Source organism: Anopheles moucheti, chromosome 2 (assembly GCF_943734755.1).
Source record: "Anopheles moucheti chromosome 2, idAnoMoucSN_F20_07, whole genome shotgun sequence".
NCBI lineage: Eukaryota > Metazoa > Arthropoda > Insecta > Diptera > Culicidae > Anopheles > Anopheles moucheti.
Window position 1 is genome coordinate 11,211,657 of NC_069140.1, and position 23,447 is coordinate 11,235,103.

The window sequence follows — 23,447 nt, forward strand, 5'->3', positions numbered from 1 at the left end:
TGCAGCAAACCCAACCGAGCCAGCACGCGTGCCGTTCGGTTCGTCTGCCGGGCGCTGGTGGAGGCGCAAATGTTTTGTTTGCAAACACAAAACCCGCGTACAACCGCCAGCCAGCGTGTGCGTAATCCCGCCACAACGGCATCGCTTTATACGCCCGAATGCAAGCGTGCGAGCGCGCTGAGCAGCAAACGCGTGAGCGTGTGCGGAGAGCGAATGCACTAATGCTGCTGGGATTTCTCAACGTGCCTCGGCACCTCCATCTTGCCGTGTTGTGCCTGATGCTCACCACCCCATTCGCAGGGGTTGCGGTGAAGCACGGATTTTGTGTTGCGATCAACATCAGCGGAGCAGCACGGCACATCACAGATCGGCGGTGTTGTGTTAGCTGGGTTAGTCGTTGTTCAGTTCGCACCCGATCCGGTCCGGTGTGTATTGCGATTCCGCTGTTTCGATGCCACACAGATCGGCACGGGCATCAGCAGCGTTTCGTAGGCAATCGCGTTCCGGTGTTAGCGCTCTCTGTGTTCCAACGCTGGTGTGAACGAGGCAGTGATTTTTGCATCTCATCCGTTTAAAGTTATTGGTGAGTTTGAGGAATTGCAGCGGGAAAATACTTCCAACTGAGCAGTCAACGTACCAGAAAAATTCGGAAGTTCTCCAAGTCCACACGAGTTGGTGTAACAGTGGCACAAAACAACGGTGACATAATTGCGAGCGTGTATCTTAGCAACCACTAACCTGTAAACCCAAGTAACGACGATCGTTAGCGAGCGCAGTAACCAGGTTTTGCAGTGTAACCTGCCCGCGTTTGTGTGTATTGGAGTGGGTTGGTCTGTGGATGCTGTGGCACCGAACAGAAGCAGAGGGTCTATCTGTCCCGTATTAGCGCGTCTAACGTTTGTCCAAGCATGAACAAACCTGCCCCTATGTCGTGAGAAAGTAAATTTTCCTGTTCCACCATGGTAGGAAAATGCAAGTTCCTCCAACCTAGCTGCCTTGCGAGGGTCGTTAATGTAGTAAGCACTGCGGTCAAAAGGAAAGGCATTGTGGTCTGTACGAATTCGACCGGTGTTCTATTGGAGCAGTGCCCGAGTGACCTACCTGGCGTTGCAAAGTTAAGTAACCGACAGTGTGATCTAAGCAACAGCGGAGAGCGGATCATTTGGTAGCCATTTTTTCCATTCCCCCCCTCCCAGTATGGTCACGATGAGAAGCTTTGGGTGCATTTGATAGCGCAATAGAGGGAAAGAGAGCGTGAGCGGTTGTTGATTGTACCACGCGTTCACAATTAATCCGTTGACCGGATAACTTGCTGCAGAGTTCAGGGATACATTATGTAACCGAGTCGAAGTTGAAGCTGCAGAGTGTAACTAATCTATTGCGCGCGCGTGTGTGTTTGTGTGGTTGGTGTGTACGAGAACAACACAAGACAGTCCTGAATGTCTGCCCCACCGGTGTGTCCACGACTAGCCCAAGGACGGTGTGCGACGCTTGTAATTTGATCCTGTTCGATTAGCTAAATGACTTTCGCATGATTGATTTGAAAACACAGCAAAGAAGGCAAAAGCCATGCGGCCCCATGCGGGCAAGTGATAAAGCACAATATGGTCACCGCTTGCACGGTACCACGAGAGTTGTGTAATGGAACTAATGTTACACCTCCGCGTACGGGAGGGGGCAAAGGAAAACCGTATCAAACGGTGCACAAAGCAACGATTCGTGTCAATTTCCTTTTTTCGATTTTTACCATCTAACAAAGATGACTCGTCCGAACTGGTACATCAACGCGTCTCCTGTGGAGCTTCGTCATTACCACAGGCGAAACAATCAGCCACCAAGAAACCAAGAAAGAGCTTACCAAAAAACCAATGACTCTAATATCTCATGCGTGCGAATCGTTTCAAGGCTACCGCGTGAAAGAGTTACAAACCCGTCCGCTAACGGCGTTAGTAGCACCCGAAATTGTGTGTTTTTTCGACAGCCACATTCGATGCTTTCGACACACAACCACACAAGACACCGCGATTGATACCTGAGGCAACATAACAAGAAGCGGCAGAGTGAAATAAAGCAACACTTTCAAACCATCGCAGCGTGTGCGTGGCGTTCCGGTGTAGCGAGTACCGAAACGGCACGGATGGTCGCAGGAAAAGATGTTGCACTGGGCACAGAGAGGACGGCTCCGCTAAATGTTCGTGTCAACGCATCGATATTAATGTATGCGCTGCATTACAATACCGTGCCCGTCTGCTCAAGAACGACTGTGCGCTGTGGCTGAAGGTTGTTGGTTCGGCCGTTAGACTGCGGCCATTACGGGGGTCCGTGACCGAACGTAGCCACTGATGTTCCGATGTGTCATTGAAGCGATGGGCGCTGGTGTTGTGCTTCTATTTGCTTTGATTACATCTTTTGAGAAGAGTGATTCACATCTGAATCTTCATTCTGAAAACAAGAATCAACTCTCATTTGATTCATTGGAGGGGGAGCAGAGGGAGGTGGCATTGCGGACATGCTCCTTGGAGGTCATTAATCTTGCCTCACACATGAATCCTAGATGATTCATGAATCTTTGCAATTGAGATTCGGAGTGATTCATTCAGTTCAATGATTCAAGCAGATTCATGATTCATTGCTCTGTTGGCAAGTGATCGAATATCACCCAGCAAGATCACCTTTTTATCGTATGATTCACAAATTATTTGTGCATTCCATAAGGTCACATACTCCCAGCAGTACGTCACACTGCCGAATGTTAACCTTGACTTCGGTTCGGTATCGAAATAATGCACCTTACCCTGTGGAATGGGTGGTATGTTGCGCAAGGTCGGTATGCCAGGCACAGGCACACGCAACCAACCTTGCTAATGAGGCTGCGTAGATCGGGCCCGCCTGTTTACGACCTCTTCAGATGTCGCAAGCACTCTTTATGTACCGCTCTCGTCAGCGTCAGCGTGCATGTTTGTGCCGGTTTTCACTTCGCTTCGCTTCCCCTACTTCTGCCCCTGTATAGCTTAAAGGGCTCTAAAGAGAAGAAGAAAGCGTCAACAATTACGATTCATACATAACAATATGCATTTTTTTGTTGTTGTTGTGAACGACATTTTGCGGTGCAATAAATCAGTGCTTAATGAATGGGGGTTAAGAGAGCACCTGGTTTGGATGCTAATGGGTTTTCCGTTTTATCTTCCTATGCTCTTATCGGTGAGTTAAGACAAAACTATGCATTATAACACACAACATGTTCTTCCATTCCTGAAGTCTAACCTGAACAACTCCACACACACATTAAACAAGGTTGTTAATTAAAAAAAAACAACATTCAGACGCACAAACATAACAAAAAATGAATAAGGAACTGGCGCGAATCGAGGTGCGCATAAATTTGATCCATCCCAATCCCCATTGCCGCGCCGCATTGTTCTTCACGCTCGCAATGTTCGAACCAGCCGGTGCAAGAAGTTAAATGCGTTACCACTGTCTCTTCCACTGCGAAGGTCATTTCGTACCAACCAACCGGTACGCACGCAACACAAAGGAAACCAACGTGAGGAACTGTCGCCCGGCATGTGTGGTGCGCGTTTCATTGATAATGACCTCTTGGTTTGGGGTCCATTTGTTGCCATTACATACGAGTACTGAAAACGGTTCCTTATGCGTCACTTAAACATACTTTCGTCGCTGATTGATTCATGGCGCCGAAGAAATTTTGTTGCTAAATCTTTGGTTTAGTTCACTCCACTGTGGCTGTTTTGTTCGTTACGGTCGAACGGATGCGCTGCTAATTTGTAGCCGTGCAAAGTGTTGCAATTAGTATAGGCGTCGGTTCGGTGGTTAGCATAGATCGCTAACTTCGCGTTACGGCTGAAGCAATAATGGCACCAAGAATGGGTTTTTGATTAATGTTAACTATTACTGTTACGAATAATGTTGAAAACTTCGCGAATTACAAGAAGATTATTTTGTAGTTTAGTTAGGTATTTAAACAACAAGATGATCATGAAGTTTACCGTGAAATTAATAAAAGGAATGAAACTAACACGTTCTCCTTCATTAAATACATGTCAAGAAGTATGAAGGAGGTCAAGAATCTATCTAGTCGTGAGTTAGATGGTTTGTTGCAAGTTACTATACCGTTAGCGTCCAACAACAGTACCTAGAAGTGTGAACTTAAGCACATTCTTGCTTTGCATAATCTCCTCCTTTCTGGAAGACGTTTCGATATCAAGACATCACTCCATCTCAATTTCGACCTACAATTCCTACTCTGCCTCCTTTGATTTAGACGACTTTAAAGGACTTTACGGGCTGGGTCGTCCTGTGTCATTCTCATGACATGAATAACACACCGAAACTTGGCGAGTATAATCCGATGTACGACAGTGCGTTCGTCGTACATCTCGTAGAACTCGGCATTGTAGTGACTACTCCATTATCCTTCCACACATACAGGGCCAAAACATTCGTTGCGTAGAAGAGCCGCAGCCCAATGATATCCATGTCATTATTGCCAAGTTCTGGATTTACTTGTAAAAGATGATCTTCGAAGATTTTAAATGTGGATCTCTTATTGAGCAAGCGGAGCAAATTAACATTTTTAGCATAAAACTCTGGGTGTTTCAATCGTACGCCTCTCAATACAGCTATTTATCAGCGGATGCTAGGCAATTGATCCACTCCACTTATAGAAGATGACCGTCAAGGTTTCGATATCAGAGGTTCAGATGGCTTATTATACTACGAGAAGGGAAACTGAGAAGCCCCATCTCTCTAAAGTTGGTCTAAATAATAACAAAGACTCTAAGCTAAATTTTTCAATCAATCTTCAACCTAACATGTGATTTGCCTATATTGTCATTTGCCGCTAAAGAATCTTGTTGCGATCTTCTTTAGCATGCCATAGGAGTCGTAGGGTGAAGACTCCATCAATGGATTCATTTGTCTGTACGGAAATATCTGTATTCTCCACACTTCAACAATTCCTTTCCAAAAGAGATATCTGTTACTCATCTCAAGGCAAACGTAATAGTTCCATTTTTTTTGTACAACATAGCAAGATGATCTTAATCTCCACTTGCCATCTTCACGGCCAGCCAGCCCACTAATATATTTGTTCCATTTGCCCAAGCTAAGATTGCGATCGGTGTAGATGATGTGTAATGGACAGACATCACGTTTGCGGACCATCTCCAACTCCCGCAACAACGCAAACCAATCAAAAACTGGCCACTTCTCTTGCTCACCGTGGAGAATCGGGTGATTTTATTGAAATTAATTGATGCACAACATTCGGTTCATCGTAAACAGTAGTCCGCATCATGGTGCGCTACACGATCACGTGGAACGGCCTGCTGCTATATATACGGTGATGGAGAGTGAAAGCGTACCTATAAATAATCTAGAAAAATAGCGTAATGATCGATAAACAATCAGCACTCTCCACTCCAATAAATAACTGCCCATTCTAATGGATGTTCTACATTTCTGCTAGAGCTTGTTCGGTCACATCTTTCGCGGCCAATATGGAGAGCAACGAGTCGTTGGCCGTTGATGTCCTGTCGGAACAAAATCTTTCCACGACAAATGGCGATTGTACCAACGAGTTGCCTACCGTGCAGGAATATCTCGATGGTGAGGATGTAGTAAAGCCATAAAATTCTTTAATTTACCTTGCTAATACACTTTAACTTTCCTATTTGCAGGTTTAACCTTGCCAATCGCTTTGATCATTGCTACAACCGTCCTGCTAAGTATTGCCACCTTCAGTATCTTCTTCAAGAATGCTTACCACATCCTGCACCGAACGCCGAAACAGTTCAAAACTAAATCGATACTGTTGCTGACAATCTATCCGGTAGGAAAAGAAACAAATTTAAGTTAAACCTAGCAAATCTTTTTAAGTGTTGCTAACCAATCTGCCCTACATTGTAGCTCGTGACTCTGTTCGGTGTAGTATCGATCTCCGTGCCGCGTGCCTTCTTTCTGTGCGACACAGTCATGCACGTGTACTTCATGATATGTGCGTACGTGTTCTTTAGGTAAGTATGCGATCGTACAACGAGATACCTGGGCGATCATAAAGATTATGATCCGGTAGGGATTGATCTCATAACACTAAAAAATGTTTCCCTTCAGTCTGTGCATGCAGTATGTCGACGGGGAAGATGCACTGATTAAATCGACCGATTCTCAAACCTTCTCCCTGCGGACCCCACCGTTGTGTTGCTTTGTGCCCCTATTCAAACGAGCCCCCGTGACAAAGTGAGTATAGACTGGAGCGGTTAATTATCGTGCCACAGACCTATCATTTGATGTCGATGAACACTATTTTTCATCTCACGTTTGTGTGCTTGCCGCAGAAATCGATTACGCTTTGTGCGTATGCTTATTATGCAGCTGCCGGTCGTACAAACAGCTCTTTTCCTGGCACTGAATGTCGTGTTTGTTGAGGATTATGTAAGTATGCAGGTGCATAACCTAAGGGTTAACTGTTAGGGTTTAGGGAAAATATTAAAAATAATAACCACTGCTACCATTGCTGTAATCATCTCTGCTTTATAGCCCAATTTCAACCGCATCATCCTGTACTTTGTGCCATTGATCGTCATCTCTATTCTGCTCGGTGTGTGGGGATTGAACATTCTCGTGCGAATGCTTGCCCCACTCTACTCGGACCTTAAACTGATGGTTTGTGAAACATGTTCGATGACGCAGCGAATGTTCCTACAGTTCTAAAATGCACATGCATGTTACACATTCATTTCTAGGGCAAATACTTCGTACTACAAGCGGTGCTTATACTTTGTCGGATACAACCCCTTGTCATAGCGGGCATCGTGAGCAGCAGCATTTCCGTTTGTGCTTACCCCATGACACTGCAGGTGCAGAAAAATGGTGAGTGAAAATCGACAAATTACTATTGCGTTGTACAATTCGTCTGCTAATATCTTTCACTTTTCTCTATCAGCTATTTTCCAACTGTGTTTATGCTTCGAGATGATGATGCTTTCCTGCTGGGCGTCCCTGCTTTACAAATCGCCCTCTACCATAGGACCAGGATAAGCGAACACGATGGGAAAAGGCAACATTGGAACCTGTTCCTTAATACAACAACAAGCAAGAATAGCACAGCTACCTAGGCTGATGTAAAATTATCTGTGTTTTAATGTTTACGTGTGATACCAAACCCACCATATCGCCAAACGCCTGGGAGGGTGCTATGTCGTAGAATCGGGTCGAGCCATTCTTTCATTCATTTCCCCAACTGATCGTTGTGTGCATGGTGGGCTATGTAACGGTGTGTATTTCGATGGAAATCTTACAGAACAAACTAAATAGAAATAATAGAATTTTCAACCAACCTTATGCGCTTTACTTCACTCAAAACGAGCAGTTTATGGTGACAAAATGAACGTTTTTCCAAACCACCGTACCTGTGCCAGGTGTCTTAACTTAGATTTCGTTATCACTATCGTCCTCGTCGACCGCTTCCTGGCCGGCACGGTTCGCTGCGGCGTATACCTCGGCCGGTACCGTCTTGTGGACACCCTTCGAATCCTGACACACCCAACTGAGTTCCAGCTTGAAGTCTTTGTCCTTCAGTTCATCGTGCACCTGATAGATACTGTAAATAGTGATTTGACATTAAATAACATCCAATGAATGAGCAATATCACAAACAGTCCCAGATACTTACATTTTTCCAGCTGTAAGCACGAGGTCTTTCACAGTCATTTCGGAAAGTTTCAATTTTTCGATTTCCGTTTTGGCTGTTTGTTTAGCTTTTCCAACGGCGCATCCAAAGTAGCCCTAGGGAAGAGAACACAAAGGGTTATTATTTCGTGTCACATGTTTCGGAAGATGCCCTTTGCAAAGGGCAGTTACACTCACACAAGACACTCCGGACGGGTCGATCATGTACATTTCGGCGCCTTTTTCCTCGGACCAGGACGCTAGGATTACACTCACTCCGAATGGTCGCACGGCACTGTACAGGGTGTACGCGTGGAAATAGCTCGACAAACGGTCGTTCAGCTGTTTGAGCGGAATGGCGCGATTGTTCTGCTGTCGGTAGCTGGCAGCTTCCTGCCGAGCAATATCCACAACAGCCCGGCCATCGGTAATCATTCCACTGACAGCCTGCAAAGCAACGGAAGAAACGTAAACGGCAATCAGCACAACTAGTTATAAGACCGCTTGCGATCCATTTCAACTTTCTCACCATTCCGATGGATGTATCGATGGTAAAGATTCTTGTACCGCAGTCCGGCTCGTACAGTTTGCTCGTGATTAGTTTCTCAACGGCCAGCACTACACCATCCTTGCCCCGCAGTCCTATTACCGTGCCACTATTCTCGACCGCTTTTGCCGCATACTCAATCTGGAACACACGTCCATCGGGGGAGAATTGTGATGCGGACAGATCGTACTGAAAGTTAAAAAAATAAGCCATAATATAGGGAACCGGAACAGTGAATGAGTCTTGCCACAAAATGAAAACAGAAATCACCGTCATAACCTCAAACCAGAAAAACATCCGGCTGTTTAATAATGTACAACATGGAATATGTTACATTTACTTACACCAGTGCCGATTGAACTCATTGTGGATGGAAATAAAACTGATTACACGAATGCACTACGAGATACTGGAAATTAACAATCGCTTGCCGGATGAAACAGCACAAATTTACCTTTGCAAGCAATGAGAAACAAATTCACTTTGACAGCTTTGGGGCGAAGGCTTCTTTCATGCACATTGTCAACAACCACTCGGGATGCAAGGTGTGCGGGCTAGCTTCACGTACACGTCAAATTCGAAATTGCGGTTTTATTTTCATTTGGTTTTCTACATTTTCAAGAACAGATTAATATAATATTTCCAGATTATTTCATAAATGTAACGATTGTATATTATTTAATTCGCTTTATTTAGAAGTAGAAGGAAACTATTGAAACGCGAATAAATCCATAGTTTATCGATGAAATCTAGGATTAAAGATGAAAATACTCGCTACTTGTTACGCCCTGCTAGATTTACTTCGTTGCGCTTTTTTTGGCCGCTGAAATAAAATCCCTATGCTGATCGTACAACGATCTTCGCGTTTTACACGTCTATCATGTATCCTCTACACGATATTCCAGATGGTAATGGTAACGAAACAGTCACAAACGCACGGTGAAACAAATAGAAGAAGTTTGCCGCAAAGAAAATCGGACGGCATAGCTAATTTGCTGGCACAATGCGCACTTAGAGCAACGGGAACTTTACGCTCACATACGATAGTTGTAGTTTTGTTTTTGCTATCACATTAATCGCTACTTACTGTATAGAATAGGAGTAATTATCATATCAACACGTTCCAGCTATGAGATATCGATGCTACACTAAAACTCGAGCCGAACGATTCACTCATATAAAACACGATAAAATGTCTACCGGATGCTAATCGTGGCGCTACCGATGTCCTGCCGATATGCGGTGCGTACATTTCGATTGCGTATTTTAAAATGCTGATACGTTTCCGTTTCCTCATCGGCGGTCAGAGTCACACTAGCGCGGCGCTGTGCTGTCTAAGGTAACTATCCAAATTGACGATGGTTTCAGTACACGACAGAGATGCCTTTTTGCCGAGCAAAAAGATCCTGTGCTAACGGAGCAATACCAAGCGACTCTGCCGGTACCAGCCTTTTTCCGTTTCAACATCTCCCGAAGGCAAATGGAAGATTGCTTAACTCACTCACATTACCGTGGCTACATCTTATGCTTCGTTTTGTACCAACACCAGTTCCTGGCGCATTTTGTCCGGTGTGTCCCAGCAGCTTTTGCCGCACGTCCAAACGAGCACGTTTCCAAAGTCTATCGGTACTCGCTCTCCATTCACCTCGAACCGCAGTTTTTCGATCATGGTTGGAAGCAGCTGAATTTCACAGATCATTTCATTTTTGCAGTACTGACAGTGGGGTGGTATGGCGATTTCCTTGATCGGTGCAATCAGCAGCGGTAAGGCGTTACGCGAATAGCGAAGTAACTGTCCCGGGTTCTCCTGCAGCTTGCTTAGAAACGAATGGAACATCAGATCGCCGTGCATAGGAATGCCCTTCTCGTACAGTTCTTGGTCATGGTTAGCTTTCGACAGTGGCTTAGTTCCCGACGCGGCATTCTCCAATGGGCTATCGGGGCTAGTTTTAACTGTAAAGTAAAAGAAAATAACAACATGTGCCCTCTCACACCCTCTTAAGCTATTGCTGAACGCATACTAACCTTCCTCATGTCGCTGATACTCGGCAAGTAGTTCTCGAACGTGATCGGAAGCGAGTGGTGCAACGTACCGCTCTTCATCTACGCTGATGTACAGTCCCCTCAGCGTTACATCTCCAATGCTTCGTGGCACAACCTGAGGTTGCTTCAGCAGTGCAATTAAATCACGTTTCGGTGACACGGGCGTGTCCACGACGACCACCTCCGCTTCTAGTCCTTCGATCTCGGCCGACGCTCTCGTAGTGTAGAGATTATCGATCAGTTCTGCCCCTCCGGTTGCTCCGGAAGGCCTACCATCGCCGCGCGCATTTGCATTCGTTTCGTCCACTCGCAGTTTATCGAACCCAGGTATGGGTTCCGCATCCATCGAATTGCTTTCGTCATCCTCGTCGGACACCTTCTCGTACTGAATCACATTGCCATTCTCCTCGTTCAACAGCTGTTCCGCCGCAACACTGCTTGTATCAACCCGCATAAAGGTGGTGGTACTGAAGTCCTCTCGCACTTCCATATCCTCCTGCCCGTCTTCATCCCAATCGTCGGCACCGCTACACCACGATATCGTGGTATCCTTCGGCAACACCTTGCCCGACCGTGTTTCGACAATACCATCCGCTCCAGGTGAGCTCTTTTCTAGCGACTGTATCCTTACGCACGTCCACGCCTGGGACTGAGTCGAACAGGGTGCATTCAAGCAAGCAAACACGTACAACGTACGATGAAACTGCGAATCATCCAACGGAGCATAGATCTGCACGATCAATGGCCTTTGCTGGCCACAGAAAATGCACGGTTGAATCTCTATCGCACCAGCAGGCCAGTCCTAGAACCGTCTCGACCAAACAAAGAAGACCAAATTATCGATCGCTGTTATGTACGGGCAGTGTGGGTATGCTGCTTACTTACCGCATGGCCACCGATTTTGTTTGTCGTGTAGGACAGATAGGGACGGTCCTTTTCCGCAATCAGTTCATCTTCGTACCCCAGCAGAACGAGGGTTTGTTTTTTGGCCATTCTCCCGCAGGAAAGTTGGCGTCCGTGGCTGCTTACAACGGGATCAGCTGGAAATAACTCTTCTTGCGCGTCGAAGATTGATTTTTTCTCGCCCAGTCCAAGGGAATCGGTTTGTACTGACGTTTTTAGCCGTCAGACATATGCACAGGCGCATTGACAACTGCGAGATGTTGTCAAAATAAACACCCATTTGCGAAAAAAAGCATTTTTCTTTATGCAAGAAATAACAGAACATATGAAAATTGTCCCTCGATTGAAGAAACATACCTAATACAATAATTGAAGAGCATTTCACGAATCCAGATCTAAAGGCGGATTAATAGAAACAATAAGGATAAATTACGACACAATCAATTGCTGAATATCATAAACAAATCTCAATGTAGACCTTCCTTCGAAACAAATTGCCTCGAATGTGATATCAATTATCCATAACACATAAAATATCTGGATATCAAGGGGGCTTTTGACTCAGTACCTATAAATATACTGCGTCAAAAACTGCAAAACGCGGGGTTAAGTCCAAAGATGAACACTTACCTTTGCAACCTCCTTTCTGAAAAGGCAATGAATTTCGATAATGGTGTGGTTCAAACAAGACGAATGAGTTTCTTCGGACTTCCACAAGGGTCCTGTTTGAGCCCCATTTTGTATAATCTTTAGTTCAACGACATAGATTCTTGCCTGTAGCCTAATTGCAGCTTAAGGCAATTGGCAGACGACGGTGTTGTCTCAATCGCTAGCAACAACATCGTAGGTCTCCAAAGCCCTTTGCATAGTTCACTGGCAGAGCATGTGACGATGATGATGAGCTCGGGAGGTACTTGTATTCAATCTTACCACAGGTATCCCTGCCTCCTTGGTTTAACAGGTTCGCGGTAGGTCGTGCCTTCTTTCGTATGATGTCTAGACTCATGACGAACCATTATGAAATGAATGCGCACCTTCAAGGTGTGTCCGACTCCAAGGTTTGTAGCTGTAGTGTTGGATTCCATGACATCGACCACATCCTCTGATTATGTGAAGAATTTGATGCTGAAAGATCCGTACTTCTAGCAGCCGGCCGGGCATCAGGAAGATCCCCTGCTGTGCCAATTCGCGACATTCTGGGTCAAAAGGACTACGCGTACGCACGGATTCTGTTCGACTTCGCCAAAGAGATCGGAATCACCATATGATTCCTTCCCATCACCCATCCTGTAGATAGTACGCACTATCGTTTGTTCTTGTTTGTTTTTCCTTTTGTTTTGTCTTTGTTACAGATGTGTGTCTAGTGTTTTTTTTGTTATTATTCTGGTTACATGTTCTATTACTATTGTCGAGGTTTCACTCTGGGTTGCTTTGGCGGTCGCTCCCATAGCGGTTAAGACAGACGTTGCCAAGACGCAGTCTGGTACGCTCTTAGAGACGAATGCTGTATCTACCGATAATATCAACCCTCACTGACAACGAAGACGAGATCACCAAGCAAATATCAGGAAAGCACATCATGACGCCAACTATCCTTCACCGAACACTGGAAAAACGAGAGGAAATATGTGCCACTGCATGTCATCAGGACGCTGAAGTTGCCGATCCAACCGTCACAAAAAGTCAGAATGAAATGAGGGAGAAATCTACGAGATCCCGAAAGGATAGAAACATGTATGTCGAGTATACCCGGGATAAGCTGCATCCTAATGGTGGGAGAAGGAAATGTCTTTCTACTACATAGCACTAACACATAGCATAATAAATTGTTAAACTATTAGCGTCTAAGGGTAGTCTATAAGAAACAAAGGTCGACCGACGGCAGCAGCGACGAAGGAACACGGATCAACGGGGGCAGCAGTAGTGCCTCCCCGCCACCAACAATACCAGGAAAACGGTAAACAGAAGCATCAGCGGTAGTGACGAGTAACCAGAGCAGCAGCAGGAGCTAGGACCCACCCGGGAGTGGCGGCCACGGAAGGGTGGATTCGGAACAACAGCAGCAGCAGCAGACGGAAGGCACGAAGCGACACCAGTAGCGAGGACAACCAGGAAGGACGACGCAGCAGTGCGCAACAGCAAGGGTGCTACGCACACTCGACCCCGAATGGAGTACTACGCACATCAGCGCATCGGCAGGGTTCGGATCAGGTCGAGGAGTGGTTTAGTGCGGTCGCATCGGCTGCTTGACTCGCTTCACGGGTCAAGCATCACGATGAATCCCACATAACCCATCTCGAGAGGCGGTGTCTAGCCGCGATAAGCCCCTCTAGGTGGGTACCTTTAGAAGGTTCCCTCGCCGTTAACAAAAAAAAAGGATAGTCTATAAGATATACAGCCTGGCCGTTCTCCCGATTAATAAAAAAAGACATAATTATGATACCATAGCTTTCAAAATGCTTTATTTAAACACTTAAATTCCTCCGCGCAGACGAAGAACCAGATGGAGCGTCGATTCCTTCTGAATGTTATAGTCCGACAGGGTACGGCCATCCTCCAACTGCTTGCCCGCGAAGATCAAACGCTGCTGATCTGGAGGGATTCCCTCCTTATCCTGAATCTTGGCCTTTACATTCTCGATCGTATCGGATGGTTCCACCTCAAGGGTGATGGTCTTTCCGGTCAGGGTCTTCACGAAGATTTGCATGCCTCCGCGCAGACGAAGAACCAGATGGAGCGTCGATTCCTTCTGAATGTTATAGTCCGACAGGGTACGGCCATCCTCCAACTGCTTGCCCGCGAAGATCAAACGCTGCTGATCTGGAGGGATTCCCTCCTTATCCTGAATCTTGGCCTTTACATTCTCGATCGTATCGGATGGTTCCACCTCAAGGGTGATGGTCTTTCCGGTCAGGGTCTTCACGAAGATTTGCATTCCTCCGCGCAGACGAAGAACCAGATGGAGCGTCGATTCCTTCTGAATGTTATAGTCCGACAGGGTACGGCCATCCTCCAACTGCTTGCCCGCGAAGATCAAACGCTGCTGATCTGGAGGGATTCCCTCCTTATCCTGAATCTTGGCCTTTACATTCTCGATCGTATCGGATGGTTCCACCTCTAGGGTGATGGTCTTTCCGGTCAGGGTCTTCACGAAGATTTGCATGCCTCCGCGCAGACGAAGAACCAGATGGAGCGTCGATTCCTTCTGAATGTTATAGTCCGACAGGGTACGGCCATCCTCCAACTGCTTGCCCGCGAAGATCAAACGCTGCTGATCTGGTGGGATTCCCTCCTTATCCTGAATCTTGGCCTTTACATTCTCGATCGTATCGGATGGTTCCACCTCTAGGGTGATGGTCTTTCCGGTCAGGGTCTTCACGAAGATTTGCATGCCTCCGCGCAGACGAAGAACCAGATGGAGCGTCGATTCCTTCTGAATGTTATAATCCGACAGGGTACGGCCATCCTCCAACTGCTTGCCAGCGAAGATCAAACGCTGCTGATCTGGTGGGATTCCCTCCTTATCCTGAATCTTGGCCTTTACATTTTCGATCGTATCGGATGGTTCCACCTCTAGGGTGATGGTCTTTCCGGTCAGGGTCTTCACGAAGATTTGCATGCCTCCGCGCAGCCGAAGAACCAGATGGAGCGTCGATTCCTTCTGAATGTTATAGTCCGACAGGGTACGGCCATCCTCCAACTGCTTGCCAGCGAAGATTAAACGCTGCTGATCTGGTGGGATTCCCTCCTTATCCTGAATCTTGGCCTTTACATTCTCGATCGTATCGGATGGTTCCACCTCTAGGGTGATGGTCTTTCCAGTCAGGGTCTTCACGAAGATTTGCATGCCTCCGCGCAGACGAAGAACCAAATGGAGCGTCGATTCCTTCTGAATGTTATAGTCCGACAGGGTACGGCCATCCTCCAACTGCTTGCCAGCGAAGATCAAACGCTGCTGATCTGGTGGGATTCCCTCCTTATCCTGAATCTTGGCCTTTACATTCTCGATCGTATCGGATGGTTCCACCTCTAGGGTGATGGTCTTTCCGGTCAGGGTCTTCACGAAGATTTGCATGCCTCCGCGCAGACGAAGAACCAGATGGAGCGTCGATTCCTTCTGAATGTTATAATCCGACAGGGTACGGCCATCCTCCAACTGCTTGCCAGCGAAGATCAAACGCTGCTGATCTGGTGGGATTCCCTCCTTGTCCTGAATCTTGGCCTTTACATTCTCGATCGTATCGGATGGTTCCACCTCAAGGGTGATGGTCTTTCCGGTCAGGGTCTTCACGAAAATCTGCATGTTGACTCTATTAGAAAACAAACAAAAGTAGAAAGCTCTGTTTATTATGAAATCTTTTATCGTCATATAATTTAATGATGTAATTGAAGTTACAAACTAGCATGTCAACTATGACCTAATATGTAATTCCTTCGTATTTTTCACACTAATCTAATTACCCGATTACATTTCACGTAAGCATCGCATATACATATAGCTCACAGTGTTGATAAAAATTCGTATGCACTGTATTTGTTTTTGCATTCCATTCGTCATTTGGAACAATCGCGAACAGCTTGCACGACACAAGGGAAGTTTCTAGACGGAATAACTTCAGTGGCTTGTGTTAAAAATAAAGCTATTATGAAATGCTATGCGTAAATACATCATGCATGATTCACACAACAGGATAATTGCAGATTCATCATGCGATGAGTAATTAAATTGATGTGAAGTTTAGACAATTATTCTGTTATTTTCTAGGTAACGAAGGCAACTAAACTAATTAATAAATATAATTTAAGAAATAAAGTCGAAATTTATGCTATCGACTGGTGCTTCTACGCGGATTGGAGGAAAATGTATTGCAGCGCTATTACGCCATCTTACTAACGAATCTTACGAGTGGAAAAGTTGCTTTCGCGTTGATTTTGGTGTCGATTTGGTTGGCAAATGGATGATATTGGACGCACCATTGAATGGTAATATATTGAGATAATGCAAAATTACCCTCACAACATTATTTCATCAGAACAAATTCTTCAAACAAAGCAATTAGTGCCATTAGCTTGGGAAGCACCTAAGGATACACTGAATTTTATTTCATTTCGATTTAGAACCTCGGAAATAGCACACGACACATAGATTAGCACTGAACAAAAACGTACGAAATATTACTGCATAAACGATTTAACAAGCTGATGCACAGTAATTTAGAAAATGTTAATTTGCAGCGCAGAGCTTGCTGCGTCATCACGCCATCTTACAAAACGGGTCACTCCCATGCACAGAAATGTTAACTTTTTCTAGACTTCTGGTACTACGCTTAAGATAAACTGCACTCGCAACCGATAGTTTTACGTTAGAATTACCTTTTTCCAGTTAGTTTTCTGACAAATTTCTATTATTCACTGAACAGTCACAATTTTCTTCACTCTTTGTCTCGACGCAGTCGATACGTGTACGTTGCAAGCTGCCTTGCTGGTTTCTCACTCTTGACACTTCCTCGGATTCGTCGCTTTTATAGACTGTGGCGCAAGTGTCATTATTATATATGCAGCGTGTACACGTTGCTAACTGCAGTTCAATGAGAGAGATTGAAAATAAAAGTTGGTTTTTCTTTTTTACTTGTATTTTGCACTTTATATCGTCTGATGTGTAAAATTTTGTAAGTGATTCAAGACAGAACCATTTATAAATATCGTGTGAAACCTCCACATGAAGATGGTTTTCGGATTTTTGATAAATTAAAATGAGAAAGTTCTCAATCTCGCGTAGTGTACACATAGCTACACCATCCGTGTAGTCCGCGTTTATCCTACGTTGTACAAAGCAGCAAATGGAATACGTAGAGTAAAAAATAGGACACTGAATGTGCCGTCTTGAACGGGGTAAATCTAAAGGCCACCTTTGAGTCGCAAAACGAGATGAATGGTGGATCCCTTTATGATGCTATACTCCTGTAATTGGCGTCCATCTTCGAGCTGTTTGCCAGCAAAGATCATGCGCTGTTGATTCGGTGGGATTTCCTCTCGTTCATCGATCTGCTTCTTGATGCTTTCTACCGTTTCTTCCGGTTCTGTATCTCCGGCAATGGTCTTGCCAGTTAACATCCGCACAAAAATCTGCATGCCACCCTTAAGACTCAGGACCTGTGCCAATTCGCGACATTCTGGGTCAGAAGGACTACGTGTACGCACGGATTCTGTTCGACTTCGCCAAAGAGATCGGAATCACCATATGATTCCTTCCCATCCCCCATCCTGTAGATAGTACGCACTATCGTTTGTTCTTGTTTGTTTTTCCTTTTGTTTTGTCTTTGTTACAGATGTGTGTCTAGTGTTTTTTTTGTTATTATTCTGGTTACATGTTCTATTACTATTGTCGAGGTTTCACTCTGGGTTGCTTTGGCGGTCGCTCCCATAGCGGTTAAGACAGACGTTGCCAAGACGCAGTCTGGTACGCTCTTAGAGACGAATGCTGTATCTACCGATAATATCAACCCTCACTGACAACGAAGACGAGATCACCAAGCAAATATCAGGAAAGCACATCATGACGCCAACTATCCTTCACCGAACACTGGAAAAACGAGAGGAAATATGTGCCACTGCATGTCATCAGGACGCTGAAGTTGCCGATTCAACCGTCACAAAAAGTCCCAATGAAGGGAAGGAGAAATCTACGAGATCCCGAAAGGATAGAAACATGTATGCCGAGTATACCCGGGATAAGGTGCATCCTAATGGTGGGAGAAGGAAATGTCTTTCTACTACATAGCACTAACACATAGCATAATAAATTGTTAAACTATTAGCGTCTAAGGGTAGTCTATAAGAAACAAAGGTCGACCGACGGCAGCAGCGACGAAGGAACACGGATCAACGGGGGCAGCAGTAGTGGCTCCCCGCCACCAACAATACCAGGAAAACGGTAAACAGAAGCATCAGCGGTAGCGACGAGTAACCAGAGCAGCAGCAGGAGCTAGGACCCACCCGGGAGTGGCGGCCACGCACGGGTGGATTCGGAACAACAGCAGCAGCAACAGACGGAAGGCACGAAGCGACACCAGTAGCGAGGACAACCAGGAAGGACGACGCAGCAGTGCGCAACAGCAAGGGTGCTACGCACACACGACCCCGCATGGAGTACTACGCACATCAGCGCATCGGCAGGGTTCGGATCAGGTCGAGGAGTGGTTTAGTGCGGACGCATCGGCTGCTTGACTCGCTTCACGGGTCAAGCATCACGATGAATCCCACATAACCCATCTCGAGAGGCGGTGTCTAGCCGCGATAAGCCCCTCTAGGTGGGTACCTTTAGAAGGTTCCCTCCCCGTTAACAAAAAAAAAAAGGATAGTCTATAAGATATACAGCCTGGCCGTTCTCCCGATTAATAAAAAAAGACATAATTATGATACCATAGCTTTCAAAATGCTTTATTTAAACACTTAAATTCCTCCGCGCAGACGAAGAACCAGATGGAGCGTCGATTCCTTCTGAATGTTATAGTCCGACAGGGTACGGCCATCCTCCAACTGCTTGCCCGCGAAGATCAAACGCTGCTGATCTGGAGGGATTCCCTCCTTATCCTGAATCTTGGCCTTTACATTCTCGATCGTATCGGATGGTTCCACCTCAAGGGTGATGGTCTTTCCGGTCAGGGTCTTCACGAAGATTTGCATGCCTCCGCGCAGACGAAGAACCAGATGGAGCGTCGATTCCTTCTGAATGTTATAATCCGACAGGGTACGGCCATCCTCCAACTGCTTGCCCGCGAAGATCAAACGCTGCTGATCTGGTGGGATTCCCTCCTTATCCTGAATCTTGGCCTTTACATTCTCGATCGTATCGGATGGTTCCACCTCAAGGGTGATGGTCTTTCCGGTCAGGGTCTTCACGAAGATTTGCATGCCTCCACGCAGACGAAGAACCAGATGGAGCGTCGATTCCTTCTGAATGTTATAGTCCGACAGGGTACGGCCATCCTCCAACTGCTTGCCAGCGAAGATCAAACGCTGCTGATCTGGAGGGATTCCCTCCTTATCCTGAATCTTGGCCTTTACATTCTCGATCGTATCGGATGGTTCCACCTCAAGGGTGATGGTCTTTCCGGTCAGGGTCTTCACGAAGATTTGCATGCCTCCGCGCAGACGAAGAACCAGATGGAGCGTCGATTCCTTCTGAATGTTATAGTCCGACAGGGTACGGCCATCCTCCAACTGCTTGCCCGCGAAGATCAAACGCTGCTGATCTGGTGGGATTCCCTCCTTATCCTGAATCTTGGCCTTTACATTCTCGATCGTATCGGATGGTTCCACCTCAAGGGTGATGGTCTTTCCGGTCAGGGTCTTCACGAAGATTTGCATTCCTCCGCGCAGACGAAGAACCAGATGGAGCGTCGATTCCTTCTGAATGTTATAGTCTGACAGGGTACGGCCATCCTCCAACTGCTTGCCCGCGAAGATCAAACGCTGCTGATCTGGAGGGATTCCCTCCTTATCCTGAATCTTGGCCTTTACATTCTCGATCGTATCGGATGGTTCCACCTCAAGGGTGATGGTCTTTCCGGTCAGGGTCTTCACGAAGATTTGCATGCCTCCGCGCAGACGAAGAACCAGATGGAGCGTCGATTCCTTCTGAATGTTATAGTCCGACAGGGTACGGCCATCCTCTAACTGCTTGCCAGCGAAGATCAAACGCTGCTGATCTGGTGGGATTCCCTCCTTATCCTGAATCTTGGCCTTTACATTCTCAATCGTATCGGATGGTTCCACCTCAAGGGTGATGGTCTTTCCGGTCAGGGTCTTCACGAAGATTTGCATGCCTCCGCGCAGACGAAGAACCAGATGGAGCGTCGATTCCTTCTGAATGTTATAGTCCGACAGGGTACGGCCATCCTCCAATTGCTTGCCCGCGAAGATCAAACGCTGCTGATCTGGTGGGATTCCCTCCTTATCCTGAATCTTGGCCTTTACATTCTCAATCGTATCGGATGGTTCCACCTCTAGGGTGATGGTCTTTCCGGTCAGGGTCTTCACGAAGATTTGCATTCCTCCGCGCAGACGAAGAACCAGATGGAGCGTCGATTCCTTCTGAATGTTATAGTCTGACAGGGTACGGCCATCCTCCAACTGCTTGCCCGCGAAGATCAAACGCTGCTGATCTGGAGGGATTCCCTCCTTATCCTGAATCTTGGCCTTTACATTCTCGATCGTATCGGATGGTTCCACCTCAAGGGTGATGGTCTTTCCGGTCAGGGTCTTCACGAAGATTTGCATGCCTCCGCGCAGACGAAGAACCAGATGGAGCGTCGATTCCTTCTGAATGTTATAGTCCGACAGGGTACGGCCATCCTCCAACTGCTTGCCCGCGAAGATCAAACGCTGCTGATCTGGTGGGATTCCCTCCTTATCCTGAATCTTGGCCTTTACATTCTCGATCGTATCGGATGGTTCCACCTCAAGGGTGATGGTCTTTCCGGTCAGGGTCTTCACGAAAATCTGCATGTTGACTCTATTAGAAAACAAACAAAAGCACAAAGCTCTGTTTATTATGAAATCTTTTATCGTCATATAATATAATGATGTAATTGAAGTTACAAACTAGCAACTATGACCTAATATGTAATTCCTTCGTATTTTTCACACTAATCTAATTACCCGATTACATTTCACGTAAGCATCGCATATACATATAGCTCACAGTGTTGATAAAAATTCGAATGCACTGTATTTGTTTTGCATTCCATTCGTCATTTGGAACAATCGCGAACAGCTTGCACGACACAAGGGAAGTTTCTAGACGGAAAAACTTCAGTGGCTTGTGTTAAAAATAAAGCTATTATGAAATGCTATGCGTAAATACATCATGCATGATTCACACAACATGATAATTGCAGATTCATCATGCGATGAGTAATCTATTAAATTGATGTGAAGTTTAGACAATTATTCTGTTATTTTCTAAGTAACGAAGGCAACTAAACTAATTAATAAATATAATTTAAGAAATAAAGTCGAAATTTATGCTATTAGCTGGTGCTTGTACGCGGATATGAGGAAATGTATTGCAGCGCTATTACGCCATCTTACGAACGAGTGTAAAAATTGCTTTCGCGTTGATTTTGGTGTCGATTTGGTTGGCAAATGGATGATATTGGACCCACCATTGAATGGTAATATATTGAGATAATGCAAAATTACCCTCACAACATTATTTCGTCAGAACAAATTCTTCAAACAAAGCAATTAGTGCCCTTAGCTTGGGAAGCACCTAAGGATAGACTGAATTTTATTTCATTTCGATTTAGAACTTCGGAAATAGCACAGGACACACAGATTAGCACTGAATTTGAACAAAAACGTACGAAATATTACTGCATAAACGATTTAACAAGCTGATGCACAGTAATTTAGAAACTGTTAATTTGCAGCGCAGAGCTTGCTGCGTCATCACGCCATCTTACAAAACGGGTCACTCCCATGCACAGAAATGTTAACTTTTTCTAGACTTCTGGTACTACGCTTAAGATAAACTGCATTCGCAACCGATAGTTTTACGTTAGAATTACCTTTTTCCAGTTAGTTTTCTGACAAATTTCTATTATTCACTGAACAGTCACAATTTTCTTCACTCTTTGTCTCGACGCAGTCGATACGTGTACGTTGCAAGCTGGCTTGCTGGTTTCTCACTCTTGACACTTCCTCGGATTCGTCGCTTTTATAGACTGTGGCGCAAGTGTCATTATTATATATGCAGCGTGTACACGTTGCTAACTGCAGTTCAATGAGAGAGATTGAAAATAAAAGTTGGTTTTTCTTTTTTACTTGTATTTTGCACTTTATATAGTCTGATGTGTAAAATTTTGTAAGTGATTCAAACCAGAACCATTTATAAATATCGTGTGAAACCTCCACATGAAGATGGTTTTCGGATTTTTGATAAATTAAAATGAGAAAGTTCTCAATCTCGCTTAGTGTACACATAGCTACACCATCCGTGTAGTCCGCGTTTATCCTACGTTGTACAAAGCAGCAAATGGAATACGTAGAGTAAAAAATAGGACACTGAATGTGCTGTCTTGAACGGGGTAAATCTAAAGGCCACCTTTGAGTCGCAAAACGAGATGAATGGTGGATCCCTTTATGATGCTATACTCCTGTAATTGACGTCCATCTTCGAGCTGTTTGCCAGCAAAGATCATGCGCTGTTGATTCGGTGGGATTTCCTCTCGTTCATCGATCTGCTTCTTGATGCTTTCTACCGTTGCTTCCGGTTCTGTATCTACGGCAATGGTCTTGCCAGTTAACATCCGCACAAAAATCTGCATGCCACCCTTAAGACGCAGGACCAGATGGATTGTAGATGCTTTGATGATGCTGTACTCCTGAAGCTGACGGCCATCTTCCAATTGTTTCCCGGCGAAGATCATGCGTTGTTGGTTTGGAGGGATTTCCTCACGCTCGTCGATCTGTTTCTTGACACTCTCCACAGTAGCTTCCGGTTCCGTATCAATGGCGATTGTTTTACCCGTGAGCATCCGCACAAAAATTTGCATGCCACCCTTAAGGCGTAGCACCAGGTGCATCGTAGATCCGTGCTGGATATTGTAATCAGATATAATCCGACCCTCGTCCAACTGTTTGCCGGCAAAGATAATACGTTGCTGGTCTGGTGCAATGCCCTCACGTTCCAAGATTTTATTCTTGATGTCCAAAACCGTTTCCGAGGCGACCATATCAATGGTGATCGTTTTGCCCGTTAATGTTTTAACAAAGATCTGCATGATTGCCTGAAAAAGCAGTTCAAAGGAATAATATTCATGAAGCTTTACTATTTGGAAAATAAATTTATTTCATGATCGATCAATTATATCACGTTGCAATGGCAAGAATAGTCATGATCTAGTGCGAATCTCATTGGCATGATCGATCGGTGCTTTCACTTCCGCCAACATCAAAGATTGCAGCGTCTTTGTTAGAGTATTTTTAATGCAGCATCTGATCTTCGTTCGGTTGTCGTTTTGGTCGTACAAGCAGACAGAGATACGTCACGCGTAAAAGAAGCGTGGTTAAAAATAAAAGTTCGTTGTCCATCGCAGAAGGTTACTAGCTACGGATACGTTGCATCTTATTTTTCTCACGATTACAACCGTCCGTACAGCCATGTGATGTCTGTCTCGTCTCTGAATGCAATACGATGCCGATGTCTGTTGAATGAAATGAACATGAACACGGTGAAGGTTTGGAACAAGTTGTTTGA

The 23,447-nt window shown here is 45.4% G+C and overlaps 4 protein-coding genes across 8 annotated transcripts; 1 reads left to right on the forward strand and 3 right to left on the reverse strand.

Moving 5' to 3' along the window:
* The first annotated feature begins 500 nt into the window (after positions 1 to 500).
* Positions 501 to 7,132, forward strand: LOC128298187 (organic solute transporter alpha-like protein). 2 transcript variants are annotated; one of them, XM_053033934.1, is made up of 9 exons: positions 501 to 583; positions 5,489 to 5,628; positions 5,700 to 5,851; positions 5,929 to 6,035; positions 6,133 to 6,258; positions 6,357 to 6,453; positions 6,559 to 6,684; positions 6,765 to 6,891; positions 6,965 to 7,132. In XM_053033934.1, exons 2-9 carry the CDS (start codon positions 5,520 to 5,522, stop codon positions 7,057 to 7,059), a joined length of 939 nt encoding a protein of 312 aa, XP_052889894.1. In that variant the 5' UTR covers positions 501 to 583; positions 5,489 to 5,519; the 3' UTR covers positions 7,060 to 7,132. The 2 variants fall into 2 exon arrangements, with proteins under 2 accessions (XP_052889894.1, XP_052889893.1); XM_053033933.1 differs by having other exon boundaries at positions 540 to 583; positions 5,131 to 5,628.
* A 181-nt stretch (positions 7,133 to 7,313) lies between these two features.
* Positions 7,314 to 8,719, reverse strand: LOC128298188 (proteasome subunit alpha type-3). The gene is made up of 5 exons (XM_053033935.1): positions 8,581 to 8,719; positions 8,219 to 8,425; positions 7,888 to 8,136; positions 7,694 to 7,806; positions 7,314 to 7,621 (listed from the first exon to the last, which is right to left on the reverse strand). The coding sequence occupies exons 1-5, from the start codon at positions 8,599 to 8,601 to the stop codon at positions 7,450 to 7,452; spliced, it is 762 nt and encodes a 253-aa protein (XP_052889895.1). The 5' UTR covers positions 8,602 to 8,719; the 3' UTR covers positions 7,314 to 7,449.
* A 198-nt stretch (positions 8,720 to 8,917) lies between these two features.
* On the reverse strand, positions 8,918 to 11,362 carry LOC128298185 (programmed cell death protein 2-like). The gene is made up of 3 exons (XM_053033930.1): positions 11,165 to 11,362; positions 10,262 to 11,081; positions 8,918 to 10,189 (listed from the first exon to the last, which is right to left on the reverse strand). Exons 1-3 carry the CDS (start codon positions 11,270 to 11,272, stop codon positions 9,759 to 9,761), a joined length of 1,359 nt encoding a protein of 452 aa, XP_052889890.1. The 5' UTR covers positions 11,273 to 11,362; the 3' UTR covers positions 8,918 to 9,758.
* Positions 11,363 to 13,622: 2,260 nt separating this feature from the next.
* On the reverse strand, positions 13,623 to 22,971 carry LOC128298182 (polyubiquitin-C). Of its 4 annotated transcripts, XM_053033925.1 has the most exons (4): positions 22,293 to 22,971; positions 18,662 to 20,697; positions 17,092 to 17,335; positions 13,623 to 15,490 (listed from the first exon to the last, which is right to left on the reverse strand). In XM_053033925.1, exons 1-4 carry the CDS (start codon positions 22,969 to 22,971, stop codon positions 13,656 to 13,658), a joined length of 4,794 nt encoding a protein of 1,597 aa, XP_052889885.1. In that variant the 3' UTR covers positions 13,623 to 13,655. The 4 variants fall into 4 exon arrangements, with proteins under 4 accessions (XP_052889885.1, XP_052889888.1, XP_052889887.1 ...); XM_053033928.1 differs by lacking the exons at positions 17,092 to 17,335; positions 18,662 to 20,697; positions 22,293 to 22,971 and adding an exon at positions 16,556 to 16,692 and having other exon boundaries at positions 13,623 to 15,492; XM_053033927.1 differs by lacking the exons at positions 13,623 to 15,490; positions 17,092 to 17,335 and having other exon boundaries at positions 18,602 to 20,692; positions 22,744 to 22,971.
* Positions 22,972 to 23,447: the final 476 nt, after the last annotated feature.

Excerpts from the sequence above, each read along its gene's own strand:
- LOC128298187 (XM_053033933.1), top strand. The coding sequence starts at position 5,469 with ATGTTCTACATTTCTGCTAGAGCTTGTTCGGTCACATCTTTCGCGGCC. Across the intron at positions 6,036-6,132 it reads TGTGCGTACGTGTTCTTTAG|TCTGTGCATGCAGTATGTCG; the intron begins GTAAGTATGCGA and ends GTTTCCCTTCAG. Across the intron at positions 6,892-6,964 it reads ACTGCAGGTGCAGAAAAATG|CTATTTTCCAACTGTGTTTA; the intron begins GTGAGTGAAAAT and ends TTTCTCTATCAG.
- LOC128298188 (XM_053033935.1), bottom strand. The coding sequence starts at position 8,601 with ATGAGTTCAATCGGCACTGGT. Across the intron at positions 8,137-8,218 it reads TCGATACATCCATCGGAATG|GCTGTCAGTGGAATGATTAC; the intron begins GTGAGAAAGTTG and ends GTTGCTTTGCAG. Across the intron at positions 7,807-7,887 it reads ACCCGTCCGGAGTGTCTTGT|GGCTACTTTGGATGCGCCGT; the intron begins GTGAGTGTAACT and ends TCTCTTCCCTAG.
- LOC128298185 (XM_053033930.1), bottom strand. The coding sequence starts at position 11,272 with ATGGCCAAAAAACAAACCCTCGTTCTGCTGGGGTACGAAGATGAACTG. Across the intron at positions 11,082-11,164 it reads ACAAAATCGGTGGCCATGCG|GACTGGCCTGCTGGTGCGAT; the intron begins GTAAGTAAGCAG and ends AGACGGTTCTAG. Across the intron at positions 10,190-10,261 it reads GTATCAGCGACATGAGGAAG|TTAAAACTAGCCCCGATAGC; the intron begins GTTAGTATGCGT and ends TTTACTTTACAG.
- LOC128298182 (XM_053033925.1), bottom strand. The coding sequence starts at position 22,971 with ATGCAGATCTTTGTTAAAACATTAACGGGCAAAACGATCACCATTGAT. Across the intron at positions 20,698-22,292 it reads TCTCGTTTTGCGACTCAAAG|TCAACATGCAGATTTTCGTG; the intron begins GTGGCCTTTAGA and ends TTTCTAATAGAG. Across the intron at positions 17,336-18,661 it reads AGGAATCGACGCTCCATCTG|GTCCTGAGTCTTAAGGGTGG; the intron begins GTTCTTCGTCTG and ends GAATTGGCACAG.